The sequence below is a fragment of the Ambystoma mexicanum genome, chromosome 6p (genome assembly GCF_040938575.1).
Source record: "Ambystoma mexicanum isolate Mex_15411 chromosome 6p, UKY_AmexF1_1, whole genome shotgun sequence".
In the NCBI taxonomy this organism is placed as follows: Eukaryota; Metazoa; Chordata; class Amphibia; order Caudata; family Ambystomatidae; genus Ambystoma; species Ambystoma mexicanum.
In genome coordinates, this window is record NC_090935.1 from 1,278,581,789 (window position 1) to 1,278,600,084 (window position 18,296).

General features: G+C 44.1%; 1 protein-coding gene across 22 annotated transcripts in view; it reads right to left on the reverse strand.

Moving 5' to 3' along the window:
* The window catches only part of PTPRD (protein tyrosine phosphatase receptor type D), a 4,803,934-nt gene that overhangs the window by 798,138 nt on the left and 3,987,500 nt on the right, over positions 1-18,296 (reverse strand). For all 22 annotated transcript variants that reach the window (XM_069625937.1, XM_069625939.1, XM_069625938.1 and 19 more), the window contains one exon: positions 13,300-13,467. In XM_069625937.1, coding sequence (XP_069482038.1) covers positions 13,300-13,384 — 85 coding nt within the window. In that variant the 5' untranslated portion in view covers positions 13,385-13,467. The remainder of the gene's footprint in view (positions 1-13,299; positions 13,468-18,296) is intronic.

The window sequence follows — 18,296 nt, forward strand, 5'->3', positions numbered from 1 at the left end:
ACTAGCAACAACCTCTGCCTCATGCCTACAGTTCCACTTAAGCAGAACTAGGAACACCATCACCACGAAATCCATAGAAACGCGACCACATCCCCCACTCCAAAAACGTTCGCACGGCCAAAGGAATAAGATGAGAAACAGCAGGAATCCTCTGAGAGAAAATCACAGGAAGAAGGAAATGACGAATGACATAATATGACATCACAATACGCAATTAACCTCCACACCAGTCACAGTGGATTCATCTGCAATGCAAGCTGCAAGGAGGAAAATCACCCTGACCACCATACTGTACAGGGAGACCTATTGGAACATAATACATTTAAAAACAGCAGACCCAGCTCCCAATCCACAGCATATGCTTGAGTGTGTGCACAGGGCCCACAACCGACCAGGACACAAAATCACAAATTGGACTAACACACACAATCTGGGATATAGGCTTCCCTTTCCCACTCAACCTGGCTGACATTACTTTCATCTCCACTCAACATTGCACCACTATGCATGGCACCAGTACCACATGAGAAGCTCAAGGAATAGATTGCATGCACGCAGGGTGAAACACACTGCCCCCAAGCATGAGGAAAACCCCGACCGAAGGCAGAAAACCTACCACTCCACCTATGGCAACTCCCATGTCATAATTACTATTAATTTAGACGTGCACCCCTGCCTCAATCCACTCAGTGCCACACGTGCATGCACCTGAATTAGTCCAACCATTAAGAAATGCAACCATATTGCAATTAACTCATGTGCAACCCTAGCACATGAAGCATTAACATGAAACCTCATTTCACCTATATTCTAAAGCCCACCCACCAGCCATTTCTTAACACCGAGATCAATTCCAACTCCAGGACCTACCCAAGATTTTGCCTGCAATGTGCAATATATGGAACATTAGCATGCACCGACAAACAAGGCACCCTGTCAAAAATGCAACATATGAAACCGATGGATATTGCCCTGTTGGTGCCACTTTAGGGACCCTACAATGTTAGTGTACACCCCCAACAAATGTTCATTTTCAATAAAGTCTCCATGTATCAAGGGTGCACCTGAGTACATCAAGGGTTCATCCAACAACCATGATCTGCCCAATTCTAATCCCACCCCTCAAGCACCAGAAACTGCCACCACTGGACAATGCTTGCTGTCCCAGGATGCTCTATGTCCACCCTCTGTGATCAGCATGCTGTTTGATCTACTGCCACTGACTACACATGCACACCTAGCTCTAGAATTGCATGGCGTCTCAAACAAGCCCTTTTATTGTCATTATTCCTCTTTCTTATCCTTACTTCTAGTTTCTCCTCCCTCTCACCTTCCTCCTTTTCCTTTCCTCTGCAGACTAAAGACTGGTTACTCCCAGTAGGGTCAAAATACACCACATTCTCAGGGTTTGAAATTCAGGGGAGCTGCGAGCTACTTAGCTCCTGCTTGGAGCCTAGGAGACACCAACAGCTAGCAGGAGCTATGTTTGGCTCCCCGAGGCAACTGATGGCAAAGAAACACACCTGAGCGAATTACACAGTGTGCTTTACGGTCAATGTATAAATACATATTAGGACTCATCTATATTACATTTAAAGCATAACGGTACATACATAATGGGCACACGTATATGTTTCAATTGGTTAGATTTGTGGACCGCTTTGTGCTAGCTCCTAGTTTGCCAGTGGTAGCTCCTGGTCACTGGTTTAATGTTGGATACCCAGAAGCAGATTTTAGCTCCTACTCAGCCAAACACATTAAATAGTATGTACCGAAAATTAGGTTGCGCCTAGTGTCTTTAGCAGTACATGGCCTTTAGCATAAAGGTGAGGCCACCACATTGGCATAACATCAGCTTTGATAATAACGGCCTACAGATTAAACACCATGTCTAACCTGCAAAAGGGAAAGCTTAACATTACAAAGAAGTTACCACAAATAAGCAAATGGCAAAATAAAATCATAGGCCTCGCCTAACATGGCATGACATAAAACCAGAAGCAAAAACCCCAGTGACCACCGTAGCAGTTCCTCCAAAGCTACAGCAACCAATGTTACTATCAACCCACAGTTGAAACACACTTAACTGGTACTCCTCAGTCAACAGATAAGCTGGGCTCAAACTTTATGTCATGCTCTAACAACATCCCATTGCTGTCCATCACAGGAAACCCCAAAATTAGCAGCAAAGAACACCAACCTTACCTGGAGGGTACGATAATCCACCAAACTGGCTTTAGAGGTCTTTGTCAACAAACAACATAGAACACATTACAATTAGGACTCAAATTCCCTAGCCCAGCTCACCTGCCAGATAGTCCTTAAAATGTCCCAGTGTACCCCAAAACTACAGCCGAGCACCATTGTAGAGGCGGTGACAGTGTCAGACAAGCAGATAAGTGTAACACGCCACTGACGAAGTTGCTCATACACTCCATTAATTTCTGCAAACTTTCAACTTCATCCATCATGCCATTTGTGCTATACTGAGTCCTTTGATGCCTACAAGGGCACACAGCATGGGCTCTTACCACCTCCTGTGCCAGCTCAACACACCACAACAACTGAGAGCCCTCTGCACGCTGTCAGCCACCCAAACCCATTTGCATTCTTCATGACGGTCAACAAAGACCACAGCAATGGCGGGCATGACCACCACTACTCATGAGGCCAGAAACAAACGACCAACGGCAACTCCTCATGACCACCTCCCCTCAAAAGCCCTAAAAGTAACCGCTCTTGGAACCAGGAATGATGGCAAACACTACCTCAGACTGCACTCTCCTGGCAGAGCACATATAACACAGGCTTTATCAGGCAGACCAAAGGAAAATTTGAAATAAAGAAAAACACACAGAAAAACTAACTTTCTCAAAGAGGCTGATCCTCCACATTCAGGCATCAGGAACAGCCAATAGCGCCACTCCAAACTACAAGGAAGGGAATCACAGACAGCACCATGCAGAGAGGATCAATAAAAAAAAAGAATGTCCACAAACGCAGAGCAGAATTCTAGACGACAACAACCACTCTATCTAGAGTGATGCGGGAGCCACCACTGGCAAGAGGAAACACAATGACTGGACTGACATGCAACAATCATTAAGGCCAAGAACGCTAGTTCTTACTGTACAGTCAGCGCAAAATTAATGTTGAGGTTTCAGACGCACACCTGGTAATCCAGAGTGACCTGCTCCACGCCCAAAGGCCCACACAGGAAAAAGACAGAGCCACCCACAAATATTGCAGAACCCTGGCTGCTACAGTTCAGCTGCTACCTGAAGAGACTATGGGGCAAGAACTGTTGCCAGCACAGTAGGATGCAAGAAATGTCAACATGAAAGTGGAGTATGGCGTACACAGCACAGCAACGCTGCACCAAAAAACAAGGAGGACAATGCTACCGTGTGTCAAACATGCATAGTTTTGCGTTTTGCTTTACACTTAGTAGTCAAGCACTGGCTAAAAGGATGTGATTGTTGGTTTGCAATGCAATGGTACAAAGGGAAAGCTGGCGACAAGACTCCATTAAGGATTAAAGAACATGAAAAAAAGCACAATATATGGCATTAGCATACTTGATCGAAAAACATTTGACCTTTTCGATTTGACCGAATTCTTTTTATCGTTTATTCGGTCAAATTAAATTAAATAAATATATGGGGAGGGGTAAGGAAATAGGTTATGGTGGTGGGAAGACGAGGGTTTCAGGGGGCCGCCCGCATTTTCGACCAAGAAAACACAATAGATTGGAAAAGGTCAAATGTGTTCGACCAAGTAGACATAAACCCAACAAATCTGTGTGTTGAACACAAGATACTGAAATAGTGACATGTGCAACAAGGTTAAGAAACACAACGGCGCTGGAGTGTTTCTGCTCATTTGCAGTTGTTGCACATGCACAAGAAAGACAAAACATCATTAATACATTCGGGAATATCAAGAGCGATGATAGATTTACACAACACGAAAACTCGCCATCTGCAGATCAAACGCATTCAGTGCACAATTCAAGGGTGGACACACGTGCAGGGAGCCACTCCACTATTTTTAGTTTGCACGCCATTTTTAGAGATAGGGAGACTTTGAACCTCTCGCGAGCACATCTTTAATTGCCGGTGGTTACAGCTCAGGTTACAGATGCATGGAGCGCCTGTCTCTGCATGTGCCAGTGAGAGGCCCTTTTATTTCAGTCGTCTCCTCGGACGCATCGAAATAAAAAAAATAAGGGGGGGTCAGGCAGTATAGGAGAAGTGAAAGGAGATTGGAGGAAGGGACTATATATGAGAGAGAGAGAGAGAGAGAGAGAGAGAGAGAGAGACATTAGCAGAAAGAAGTGAAAGAGAGGGAGGAGTAATAGATATATAGCATACATGAAGAGATAAGCCCATGCAAGTTAAAAAACAATGACTGATGGAAGAGAGGAACAAATAGATTGAAAGGAAATGACTGGTGTAGAAAGATAATCTATGCTGGCGCAGAGGAAGGAATATTACTGAAGACATGTATAATCATAGAACACAAGGATAATATACAATGCACGGGGGCAGACAAGGCATTATGACTAAGAGGAAGGAAGAGGAAGGACTGAGAGAGAAGGCAATATTAAAAACAACGAAGAGTAAGGGGTGCAAGGGAATGGACATTTCTATGCCGGGCAAAGCAAGGAATATACATGAAGGAACACGTGAGACGGTAACAAGGGGGAAGTCAACTTAAGTAAAGGACATGCGAGATAACAACAAGAGAAGAAACACTACAATATCTGCATATCATTTCTGGCATGGTCCCAATGCACCACAAAGATGCAGACTATATTGGACTGATGAAATGCCATTGTCTGAATCAATTGGAGCTGTCTGTCCTTGGTGAAACATGCTATTTATAAAATATCTCTGCTCTATAGACAAAAACATTATTCTATAGCAAAGGCTTGAGATGTGTTTTAATTTGCATATCCACAATACATTGCCCATGTGGTTACATAGTGAAGATGAACTTCCAGTGATGGCTACTGGGGATTCTGTGATGTGTGTGTGACATGGCTGAAATGCCTGATTCTGCTTTCACATTTCAGCTGGTAAAACATGTTCCCAAGCCTACTAAATCCACCATATCTTTGCGAGCGTTGAGAGCTAAATGATTGATCAAGACCAAAATACTGTGAACAGTTGGTGGAAATGGTCAAATGCCCTCGCCAAGTGCTAAAGGATTTCAAGGGAACGGCATATTTCCTACACCAAAATATACCAACCGTACAGTAGAACATTTCCTGAGTTGGGAATAAGTGTAATGCTCATTAATCAGCCTAAGGATCAGGTGAGCAAATCTTTATCTAGAAAGGATCATGTGTGAGATGGGGTTTACTGGGGCATGGAGTTCTTTTGTGCACGATCAGCCCTATATAAACTTAGTCCCTAAAAAATGGCACACTATCCCAACAAAACATATAGGGGGCAAACATTCTCTCAACAAAAATAGGAATCAAGTGGCAATCTCTGCTTCCACCCAAGCAGCTATATTGGTAGTTTCAATCCGTGTTGATGCAGATGAGCACAGGAGGAAGGAGATCAAATGTCATTATTGCCCCAGGCCTGAAAATGACATTTCAAGTACAAATGCATCTTTTAACTTGCATGAATTACTAGGTGCAAAGACGCTTGGATTGCAAAAAGATATACATAGTAATGACATGTTTACTCCCTAAAAAATCAATTTAATACCAACTTAAAGAAATAAGGAGTAAACTACTCCCATTGGAATGTCTTCTCTGGAGTCACGTGAACGAAATTGCAACAAACTTTGATGCTATACACGTTTACGCTCAGGCAGCCTCGACAATGTTTGTCTTTTTTGGGTGGCTAGGGGTTGGAATAGGCAATGGAGAAGCTCACATTTGAGTGGATCTTTTTCTTTTGTTTTTTGGAGAAAAATGACTGCATCATCTGGACACCACTTTGGAGAGAGCAGCTGGAGGTACTGCTAGTGATCTAAATCAATGATTGTTGATTTGAGAAGAAGCGTGTGAGTCTGGTTGAAGTTATGCCAAACTGATGCCGAGCAAGATATGCAGATCGACCAGCTACAGTTCATTGTGACGTCAACAATGTGCAAAGACCCATCCCCCACCCCCGTCCAAACTCTCACAAGAAATACTGCCAAGCAACCCACGTATTTTTTAAAAAATGTTAGACATTTCTTCATCTAGGTCATTAAAATGTTAGGCAGCGCTATATTCCGAGCACCAAGATAAAACAAGAAAAAAAGCCTGTAATTCTTTGAAAAGGAAATCGCCCTTGGTTGACTTGTGTTTTTGAAATTTCATACTCAAAGAGTTTCTCCATATTTACTGCTCTACTGGGGACCAATTAATTCGGAATAAAACAGGAAAACAGCAGCCGCATTATGTGATCACAGGCCTAGCTGGAATATTTTGCTCATTACGGACAGCTTTACAGTGCTAATGTAGCAGCGGAAAAGTTATGTGTTTGCCATTGTAGCTTAACCTACATTTGCAGCCAAACTACACAAAGCGACAAATGATGCACACACATTTAAATGATGCCCAGAAAGGGCTGGGCCAGGGATCTGCAACCTGTGGCTCTCCAGATGGTTTGGACTATAACTCCCATGATCCTTCACCATTCACTGGGCTGGATAGGATTGATGGTACACGGAGTCCAAACAATCTGGAGAGCCAAAGGTTTCAGATCCCTGGGTTGGAGCAATCAGATTTTCATTTATTTATCTATTTATTCACATTTTTAAAGCACACATCAGCCCTGGGGCATCGTGGAGCTGTTACATGTATATACATTGCTGGTTACAAGGGAAGGTTTAGTAGTTACATTGAGACTTAGCATAACGTTTCATCTTGGGGTTACATTAGTACAATGATTATATAATTATGCTGTGGCACATAGTGGCATGTCACAGCAATACAAGCATATGTGAGCATTTAACATGTGGGTGGCTGGATGAGGTAGGCTGAATAGTAGGATAAGGGCGGGTTATATGAAGAGTGTGGTTTTGAGGGATTTTCGGAAGGCAAGTAAGGAAGGTTCTGCTCCGAGCGCGTTGGGGAGTGCGTTCCAGAGTTTATGTGCAATGTGGGGTAAGCCAATGCCGCTGGCGTTAGCTCTTTTTATGGATGGTACGCGGAGTTGGTTGGCATGGTGGCTTCTTACAGGGCGGGCAGCTTCTTACAGCTGTTATGCCAATCAAACCACACTTCCCCCAAAATATAAGAACAACCAACGGAAACGCAAGCCTAGACACTTAACCTCTTGACATGGTGTTCCATTATTATTGGAAAGGCGTGTGTAAAGAATAGAGATAATTAAAAAAAAGCCATAATAGATAGTAGTTGTGTTAAACCCAGACAAGATAACACCGATTTGTGCCCAGGGTGAATCCCTGGTATGGTAAATAACTCAGTCTCAGTGCCTGCTGTCTACTGGAGTTTACTAAGTATGGTGCTTACGTCTGATCTGCCGATACTAGTCTAGGGGGATGTCTGGGCGTTCCTCTTTATTGGCATCAGTCATTGTTCCTCCATTGGGATCAACAGGAATGGGATCATGAGCCAGGCCCACAGAGGAGCTCATGGATAGTGGTGAGGAAACACTCCGGAACTCCGCCTCCTGAGCCGGAGGCGGGACAGTAAGTGGTGACAGGGAGACAGGGGCTCTCGCGGTGGGCAGGGATAAGACAACATAGTCCGAGAACATCTCTCACCAGCTTCTGCAAACAGTAATGTTTGAGGGGATAAATGACTGTAAAATGCAAGTACACAAACAACCAGTGGTAGATTTCTGACAGTCGGCCCATAACCGAACATGCATATTTGTACATCTCTTGATCACTCTCATGGGGGTGTCTTGACACTATACACAGATAGCATATGTTTATTGTTATACAACCCAATGTTGTTTATTTTATTAACCTCATTAGGATAAAGGGGGGGATCTGCTGGGATTAAAACCCGTGAGCATGGATTCAAACACAAATCCCTGCAGTGTATGCAGCAGTCCAATGAGCCACAGACTCATAGTTCATGTGGCAGTGTAGGGTTCTCTGTAAAATAGTGTGTGTGTATATATACATATATATATTATTTTATTGTTGTGTTTTCTTAAGTGCGCTCCAACAGACGGTGCCAAATTTTTGAGCTTTTAGAGGCTATGCTTATTGGAGTATTAATGAAAGATGTTACTAATCCCCTAACTTGACAGTGCTCATTGTATGAATGCGTAAGGATGAAAAGCAGAAAAGCCACTGCCAGAACTTGAGTATATGTATTCATACTGCACAAAGATCTCTGGTGATGGACGCCATAGGCCATGCGCCATTATAAAACACTACTCTGAATCAGGCCCATAATCTGAAGGTTGTAATGCAGAAAGACCAGTGCCCACCTTTCTCACTGTACCACTTCATTCACACTGGTCTGCATTATTAGTATGGAGACAGAGAGCTCTCAAATCATGTGCTTTTAAGCACTGGCAGAGCTAAACCATGACATTGTGTATTCCTATACAAAAAATAAATGCAGACAAACATGTACCAGAGTGCAATCTGAGGTGAGCTTAAGGTCCCAATTCATGGAATAGTGCGCAATGCCCGCATGCCGAGAACGACTCTGCGCGAGCCTGTGTGTAGATGTTTTTCTGGGTGCTCTGCGTATTCATGGAATCATTCAGACAATGTAACCGTATAGGCAAGTCACGGCTGGGATGCCCCGGACATGCCCCCACGCAAAGCAAAGACAGCCAGAAACAGTTACCTTCGCGTGCTCCTGGGCTGCAAATATATGCACCCTCAAAACAATGCGTTAGGTCCCCTGCAAGCAGGCCTGTATCCCGGGGACCCTGCGCACTCCGACAACATGCGTCCGATTTATCGTAACTCAGAATATGTGTGTGCGAACCCCGTAAACCGTTTGTGCAGGATGGCATCGTTCATGGTAGCCCCTTCTTTGTAACAGGGCGTCCAAAATGTTTAAATGAACAAATGCAAGACATCCTGCAGTGTTAGAGGGGAGCCCTGAAGATGAAAGGCATTGGGCGCACTTAAGTCGGCTAGGCAAAGGGAAACAATGAGAGCAAAGTGGGACATAAAAAGAGATATCAAAGGACATGTAAGAAAGGTGGGAAGATGAGACTGAGAGACAAAGAAAGAAGCCAAGAGAGAAAACGAGGGAGCGCTACAAATAAGGGTAAAGCAAACGAGGGGCATAGAGTAGACTGGTAAGAATGACGGAAAGAAAACGATAGCATTTTTTAGAGGCAGAGAGATCATGAGAGGGAGTGAGACAAATGAAAGAAAGTGTGTGCTTAAGAGTGACGGTGGGCAGTTAAAAGGTAAGCATGAGCCAAAAAGATGGAACAGAGAGGAGCGGTAAATGTGACCCTCACAAGTGGAGTAGCGGACATAAAACAGGGACTTTCAAGTACTCAGGCAAAACTGGCAGGGTGCATAAAAATATACAGTAGATTACTTCAGAAGAAACTGAAACAACTCTGGAGTAATGCATGCAATTAACGATTCATCTGGATCAACCACAGACCACAACCAGCCAATGGAAAAGCATTCACAGACAACTGCCGCCAACTGGCTGTCCCACCTTACCCTGATATGGATACTATTGGCCAATTTATAACCAATCTGGATGCCCCATACCAAAATGAAAATGACAAAGTCCTCACGAACCTCAGGTAGGAAGTTGACCATTGGGAACTATCAAGGTGCAGAATGTGTAAGTTGTGTAACTCCACCAAGAAGTAAATGGCAACCATACTACAACACGTCAACAATAAGGTGGATCTCATGCTTTGTTTCCAGGTCCCTCTGCAGTGTCCACAGGTGTTCTCATGGAAAACCAATCAGACATTACGAGGGCTGACCAACGTTTGCAACCATCAACATGGATTACAAACTCTTTCTTACACGTGATTTACAAAAGATTAATTTGGATTATATTCGACGTGTGGAAAAAGATCAAACAGGCTTTATTAAAGGCAGGGAGGACCGCTAGAACTGTGGTCAGCTCTTAGATGTTATACACATTGCTAGTAAAAGGACAGATCACGAGATTGTGCGATGAAAAAGCACCTGAAAATAGGTTCTGGGGACATGTTTTTCAAGGGCCAAATAAAATAATGTTTGAGATGTCTTTATTAAATAAGTGGGCAGTCTGTACCCAGGCCCACTGTCATAAACTGATGACAATATCCTCATATCTCCTAAGGGAGTCTCTCTAAGAGCGTATGTTACCAGCGCCGGCAATCTCCCTTCTTCTCCAGATTCTGGAATCTCTGACCACAGCAACCCACGAGCATACATGCATTGCACCTTTGAGTGTGTGTAAGAAAGGGTGCAGGTTGCTTGGTGCACTTTGGACACAAGGTGATGTCTTTACTGACTTCTCTGACTTCTTACATTCTAAACTAGGGTTGTCCAACAACCCTGGTTTACATGTGTTCTCGAGGACCGGGATCCTAATGGGTTTTCAGCATGTTCCTCATTAATATTGATGATAAAAAATGTGCATACATTTAGAATCATTGTATTCAAATTTATTTCATGAAAATGAATGAGGGGTATCCTGAAAACCCAATATGGATCCGGCCCTTGAGGCCTGGAGTTGGATAACCATGTTCTAAACCTTAGATCACTTCTAATAGAATTATTTTCAATATCCGGATATGACATGTACTGAGCCAAGACTGGCTTGATGCCACAGTGAGAATGGTCAAATGACTTTCAGATGGGAAACGTGCCCTTAATGAGTCCCTTGTCATTTTGAACATCAGAACACCTGGAAAGAGTCCAGAGTTCAATAAAAGTATGAAAGTGGACCAGAGCAAACACACTCACAATTCCTTGCTGCCCACTGCCCGCACCGCAGTACTGTGCATCTTTCTCTGCACTACATAATAGCTTGTTCTCTAGTTACACAGAGAATACCCTGAAACCGTGTGCATGGAGTTCAGCCAGGAAAGCAGAACATAGAACCATATCTTTCAACTGGCTGCAGAGGAGGAATCCTAAAATAACCACCATATTGGTTCAGATCAGGAGAACAATATAAAGAAATGGGTAGGATGCGCGGCCGGTGCAAGCAGAGCTCCCGCGCTTTCACTGTGCTGGCCACAAAATGTTGTAGGAGGATGCCTACCACATGTGGACATGCAACTAGACCTACCCAGGTGACCATCCTCTGCAATTTCTAATGGAATGAAATGTTAAATGTGCATGCACAACAATGTGAGAATGCATGCTGTGCACCGGCACACAGCTCATTGTTCTGTGCATGCTCATGCAAGCTGCATGGTTGAGGCCGGCAGCGTGAAAGCACAATTCTACTAGCATTGCACCAGACACAAAGGTACTGCAAATCCCGCATTATGTTTTATTCCCATGCAGACATTTTCATGAGCTAACTTGGTTGTAGACACCTAACTGATCTTTGCAAGCAATCAGGAGTAATTCCACAGTTTGTGTATTCTTTCTCACAATCCTGGGGCTATTTACCCAACAGAATAACATTAAGACACAATGAGCCTCATTGCAAATACAGCGGTGTGGGTAAAAATGGCAGTAAAGTGGCAGTAATTCCATTACCATTGCATTGTCGCCGAATTGCAGCTCCAGCACTCTACAAGATTAGTTGGGATTTTCCTCACACACAACGCTAGAGGTAAATCCTCCCCCTTGCCACCAAAAATCAGCAAAATAGGTGGAATAACCGCCAACAAAATTACAGCCGGCAGTAATTCTGCCGAAATCCCCATGAAGTCCTATGGATGCCAACAATGTGAATTAACATCGCCCTACCATAAATTGCAATCCCGCTTTAATTCGATGGGACCAAGAGCCCGTAACGGTAATTGAGTTACCAGCAAACTCGTAATGAAGCCCGTGTCTCAACACTTTGAAACTCCTCACGTAAACACATGTAAATCAACTCTAAAGAAATGCCTGCACTACAGATTAATAGATGTCTTGACAATGAAATCCTTCATATTTGTTGGTGCTTAAACTGTAACTTTCAAGTGTATTCACAATAGCTTAGAATCACTTTAAAACCGTTTCCTACTGGCAGAGAAATTGGTGTCCGATAGTTGGAGCAGGCAGCTGTATCCTGCTTTCTCCCACCCTCAAAATGCGATGCGTACACAAGGACACACCCAGATGGGAGTCAAATACATGCCAAGATTATCCATTGCATTCGACAGATGCTAGTCCAGTCCCACTTTTAACACTGCATCCTGGGACTTGTAGTTCTGGATTTCAACATTACAAGTCCGGGAATGGATGAATGCCAGAATGTTGACATGTATGGGGAGAACAAACCCAGCTAAGCACAGAAACCCTAATGATTTACTATTTCTATTTTCCCGTTAATTGGAATCTAACTGAGAAACCCTGAATTGTTTGGTAAGAACATTCCACCATTCAGAGGCGGGGCGCACGGCCTGCACAGAAGGCAGCGCACACTCAGCCCTGCCATAGAGTTCTCAGTTCTGCATGAGTTGCCCGAACACAGTCCTCCACGCCAGCTGTCGGAAATAACACGTTCGAGCAGCTGCCTTGACAGCTACAAAGGGCTAGGAATCTTAATTGGACCCTGTGTGATCTGTTTACTCTGCAAAACTTAAAAAGGCAAATATTGAAATATGTTTGCATCTTTAAAAGTGCAGGGACATGTTATGTGTTGACTGAGCAATTTCACTAGTATCGGTTGGGGTGGTGCAATGTAATACAGCAAACAGCAACAGTTATCACAGTAGGGAACTAACGAATTATACATGTGTGCAACATGTAAACGTGTGCCCAAGCCAGCTGTGAGATTTTCAGAGAAAAAGACGTAGGTGCTTCAGGAATACTGCCAAACGGAATTACCGTTACTCTGTGTGGTGACTATAAGGGCACGGTGAATGTGGCACATGCAGACCTTTCGGTTATTCCCCATTTTGGAGCCACATAGGACTCCATGGGGAAATGCCATCTTACGCCATGCTGTATACCCACGTGCAGTAGTATTGCATCCTTTAATACGCTTGCCTGCGTAGTTCCTTTCACACAAATTAAGGTGGAATTGAACATTTTCTGAAACTCATAATTTAGCAGAGCAGTACATTGTGCAGTATTCTGAAATATGTCATGCTCCGCCGTTCCCGCCAAATTCGCAACCACCCCTTTATTCATTGTTGCTTCTCCCACTGTCCTCCACACAGCGAAGCAATTTCCTCTGGCCAAGATATTGAAAAACACAAAAGCAAGAACAGGACTTACTCTCAGCATCAGCGTAAAGCAGGAAGCACAGGAGCGCCACTACAGGCCTGGCTACATGCATCATCTGACAGCTTGACACCTGCATATTTTGGCAGCCTCGGGCTCACGGGCTCAGAAGCCACAGCAAGTCTGTCCGGTCCGAAATTTCAGATTCAGTTCCTTCAAAGCCTGTAAGAGGGAAAGCAGAAACAAATCAGGGAGGGGTTCATCCTTCTGAGATCATCCACTAAGCTACAAGGGGAAAACATTCATATATACGGTTAGCAGAGATAGAACAACCTATGAACATTACTAATCCGATTGTGGCATGACTTGGCCGCACAGCAAGTACAATGCAGGTCTTTATCGCACCGCACTTGTATGGCGGCAAAGAACAGTGCATTGGGGAAATGTGTGGGGAGCATGTGGAGGGTTACGTCGGTAGGCATGGTGGAGAATGAGGTGCCAGTTGGCCGTTAGGCACGCAGGGCGATGAATGGACGGCATGGGAGTGGAAGCAGTGGAGGCGGAGCGAAATGAGGTGTTGTTGTGGCAGTTGGAGGCGTACGGGGGATAGGGTGATGAGGTGAAGGGTGGGGTTGGAACTTTGTGGGAGTTTGAGGTAGGGGATGGCGGTGAAAGGTGGGATGTGGGGAGTGAGGGAACAAGCTTCAAAGCATTTTCTGAGCGGAAAAGACGAGGGCAGTAAATACATACAAGGTAGAGACATGGAACCAATTTCACCTAATACAGGGATCGAAATAATAATCTAATGGGCAAGAGCTAAAGTCACCCCATGGCACCAGACATCACATGATATCAAGAGCTACCTCTAGTCTTTGGAATGAGGAGCTGGCAAGCAGTGTACCACACATCTAATGTCCATATGAGGTGAAAACGTACATGTGTTGCCCATTATAAAACAAAAACGATGCTTTAAATACATTTGAAGTTCTCCTTTATGCACATTACCAGTCAAACAGAGTAAATGTTGCATTCGCAAGTTTATATGGCACCAGTTGGCCTGGGAGTGAAAGGTAAATCCTGGTAGGTGCTGATGTCAAGCAAATCCGGCTTCTCTGTGCTACAAGCAGGAGATAAATAGCACCCTGAAAACTCAATCCCTGTAGAACATGGAGAGCCAGTACCAGAAATGATGCTCTCCCAAGCCAAGAGCCCTCAAGGCTCTTCACACACTACTGCAATGAGGCCAGATTCTATGTTTTTATGTTCACAATAGTCCCCCAGGTGGTGGCTGCTGGCTCATGCATTTTGGAAGGGATAGTCTGTCTAGATACCTTCCTCCAATTCATTTTTCAGAGATGAGGCATTACCGGGGGTGGGGCTGTAGCTCCAGGTCTTTTGGTTGTAGCCCCGGATAGAAGCTCAAGGGCTACAACCAAAAGGCTAGCTAGCCCCGCGCCCAGACAGGCCCCACATTACCGTAGCCCTGGAACCTTTCCAGACTTAGCAACACCCCTACCTAGTCTGAATTTCAACAAGGGGTTGACCACCAACAGCATGAAGAAGCCATGGGAATGGCAAACATTACACTTTACACACACTGCTTAACAGGATTTAACATAACAGCGCTGAACAGCCCATTTTATAAAGTGTGTGTCAATGGATGGTATTACTGCCCATTAAATTTGCGTGTGGCTGACACATATGCAGACAGTGATAGACTCACCACCTCTTAAGGGTTGGCGTAGACCCGCCGCAATTGAGGGAAGCCCGAGGTCCATCCTTCAGAGACCAGGAGGTGGATACGTTAATGCATATCCTGGCAGTGCACCCAGGTACAGAGTCTGTATTTGATTTGTGCTTTTTGCACTCGGGCTACCTTTGGCATTGCTCACTGGAAAGCCACATGTCCTCCTCCCAAACTCCTGACTTTGGGGAGAGGGAAAATATGCACAGCCTGAGTTACAAACATTCTGGACCCCTCAGGGAAGCTGCTCCCCCAGTATCTACTCTGAATGGGATGATAAGGTGGAGCAACTGTAATCCCTTATTTTCATGCAGAATTTGCCCAAATTGCTGATGGGTCACCCTTAAATACATGTGCCACTGTTTCATCGGTGTCTGTGCAATTGGATTGAAAGAAGGATCAAACGGCCTCCAGCATCAACAATAATGTGTAATGCCTATGTAAAGAACGCTGGGATACAACAACATTGATTCAGTGTTGGCAAATGCAATTACCAATACTGCTCCTGGTCACTTCTTCAATGGCTTAAAGGAAAGACGCTCCTATCTGCTCAAAAACAGTGCTAACCATCATAGGGTTAATGCAGGTGGATGTCTGGCACTTCAAAATGGGAACCACCCCCTTGAACTAAGTCAAGCTCAGGTAGCAGAGATGATCAGTGTGCTTCTTTTGTGTGCTAAGCCATTTCTAGTGCTGGATGAGCTTTTTGTAAACCATCTCATGTGATCTTCAAGTCACTTTACAGTGATTTAAGGTGTCTCACAACTTGCACCGCAGGATTGTCTATGGGGTCCAGTCACAGCTTGAATCTTGAGCTGACTCCAAATGCTTTCAATCAATGCCATGAATTGGTTTGAAGCATTTGGAATCAGCGTGTGCAATTTACACTGTGGTTTACACGCACTTCTCTGTCTCCCGGTGTACTTACACTGCCACTGATGCGATATGGTTGTTTTTCTTGCTTTTTAGTTCATTTTGTACTTAAAAAATTTTTTTTTTTTAAGGATTATGCTAATTTTTGTATTTAATAATGTACGATGCCATGTTGGCATTTTTATGATGCTTTTTGCCATTGAAGGTTAATAAAATTTATAAACTGTATATTTTCTTCTCCACTTTTCCCTGTTTATTATTATTAATGACGAGTACTTGTCTAAAGTTATGTTAAGTGGGAAGTACTTACTCCTCTCCTTGCCTCCCTATTAATGAGGTTGGACGTGTGACACCTTGTTACTTCACTGTGGACCATTTTTTAGTTTATATTTTTTAGGAGTTCCTAAAATTAGGGGGAGTTTTGGTCCTCAGTTTAATCCCCCCACCTCCTTAGTGTACAGTGTTGAGCTTTTTGTAAACCATCTCATGTGATCTTCAAGTCACTTTACAGTGATTTAAGGTGTCTCACAACTTGCACCGCAGGATTGTCTATGGGGTCCAGTCACAGCTTGAATCTTGAGCTGACTCCAAATGCTTTCAATCAATGCCATGAATTGGTTTGAAGCATTTGGAATCAGCATGTGCAATTTACACTGTGGGTAGTACACTTTGACTTGGTTGGATTCAAGGCTCTTTGTGCCAATAGGCGGCTATACATTTGAAGAGTCTCGAATCGGTTTGGCCAATTAAAGTCACTCCAAGTTCTAATTCCACCATCCCAGACCTTACTTGCACCACTCTGTTTAGATTTAAACAATCTTTAATAAAATAAGAAAAAGCTAAACAATATATTAAACACCCCCACAAGAAACATATAGTAAAGAACAGCTTTCATTTAGGAGCGACTTTAATCCATACAAGGAACGTCCCAAACCATGTTCTCCAGGAGCAGCTTTCGTACAAGGGAAGTGCTTAACAAATATTTAAGAAGCATCTCTCCTACCAGGCATGACTCTTAATTTTTCAATGAGCAGCTTGCCTACAAAGGATTTCCCTTAACAATTATTCACAGAGCAGCTTTTGCACCAGGGATGACCTTTTGCTCGTACAAGGGGTGCCTCTTAACAATTATTCAAGGAGCAGCTTGCATACACGGGATGACCCTTAACTTTTCAAGCAGCCACTTTCATTCATACACTATATCACCTTCAACCCGTTGTTCAAGGAATTATATTCCTACATGAGATGTCCCTTGATTTTTCAAGGAGCAGATCTCGTACAAGAGATGACCCACAAATTTCTAAGCAGCATCTTTTATGCACATACAAAGGATGTCCTTTAACAATTATTTAAGGAGCATCTTTCATACAAGGGATGACCCTTCGTTTTTCATGGAGCTGATTTCCAACAAGGAAAACATAACACATGATGGTGGGGTTATTGCTTTATAACTCTGTAGGTTTTTTTCATTTGTAATATTTTTTTTTACAGGGAACTGGGGTTGGGTTAAACGACAGGAATCAAAATAGTGCCTCACTATGCATTATTCTGGCGGGCCTTTCATGTGGAAGCATTGAACCACTGCAGATGTGTCAACCTATCCCCTTTCCCCCATCTCTCGTGGTGTGGAACGACTGGACCCACAGACCAAAGCTTAGCAGATGCTGCAAACCTGGAAAAGAAACCTCAGGTTACATGTCAGGACCTACCACTACTCCCTGATTCCCCCGAGGGCTCACTTACAGATTGATGTCTCTTCCTGCTACTGACAGGGCTAGAGTAAAGCCCTTCTGCAGGTTGACCTGAAGAGAAAGCAATGGCGTGTTTTCCCTCCAGGTGCCTCAGTATCCATTTGGCTGTGAAGTGGGACCATTTGCCCTGACCCATACTGTCCCCACAAGGTGTGCACTGGCCCCAGGAGGCTGTTTTGCGTATCTACAGTAAAGCAGCAACATGTAGCCAGGCCTACACATTACATTTGTGGACTGAGCCCACTGAACTCGCTTGCTCTGCTGTGTTGGGGGTACTGCCTGAGGGGCAACCACAGGTGGTGGCACTTGTGGGGATTGCTGGGCAGCCATATTGAGCTCCAGCCCCTAGCAGCCGACATTACTTTGGTCTCCTGCTCTTTTCTCTGGGCCTGTTCTTGGGTTTGTAGATCAAAGGTGTTCCCCCCGTAATCTTACATTTTCTGTCCCCTTCTCCTACTCCCTGATTACCTGCTTCCCCTACTATTTTCATTGCTCTCTCCACCAAACACTCCACCTATCCCGGACCCTCCCAGTGTCTCTCCCTGTCTCCAGTAAACAGAATTAGCACCTTTTGTCCTCTTTCTCAGCTCTAATACATACCCACACAGGAAACAGAAAGTATATCATCTAGTGACTTTAAAACCTTTTCCTGATTCGACACTCTTCAAGCCAATAGTTATCAA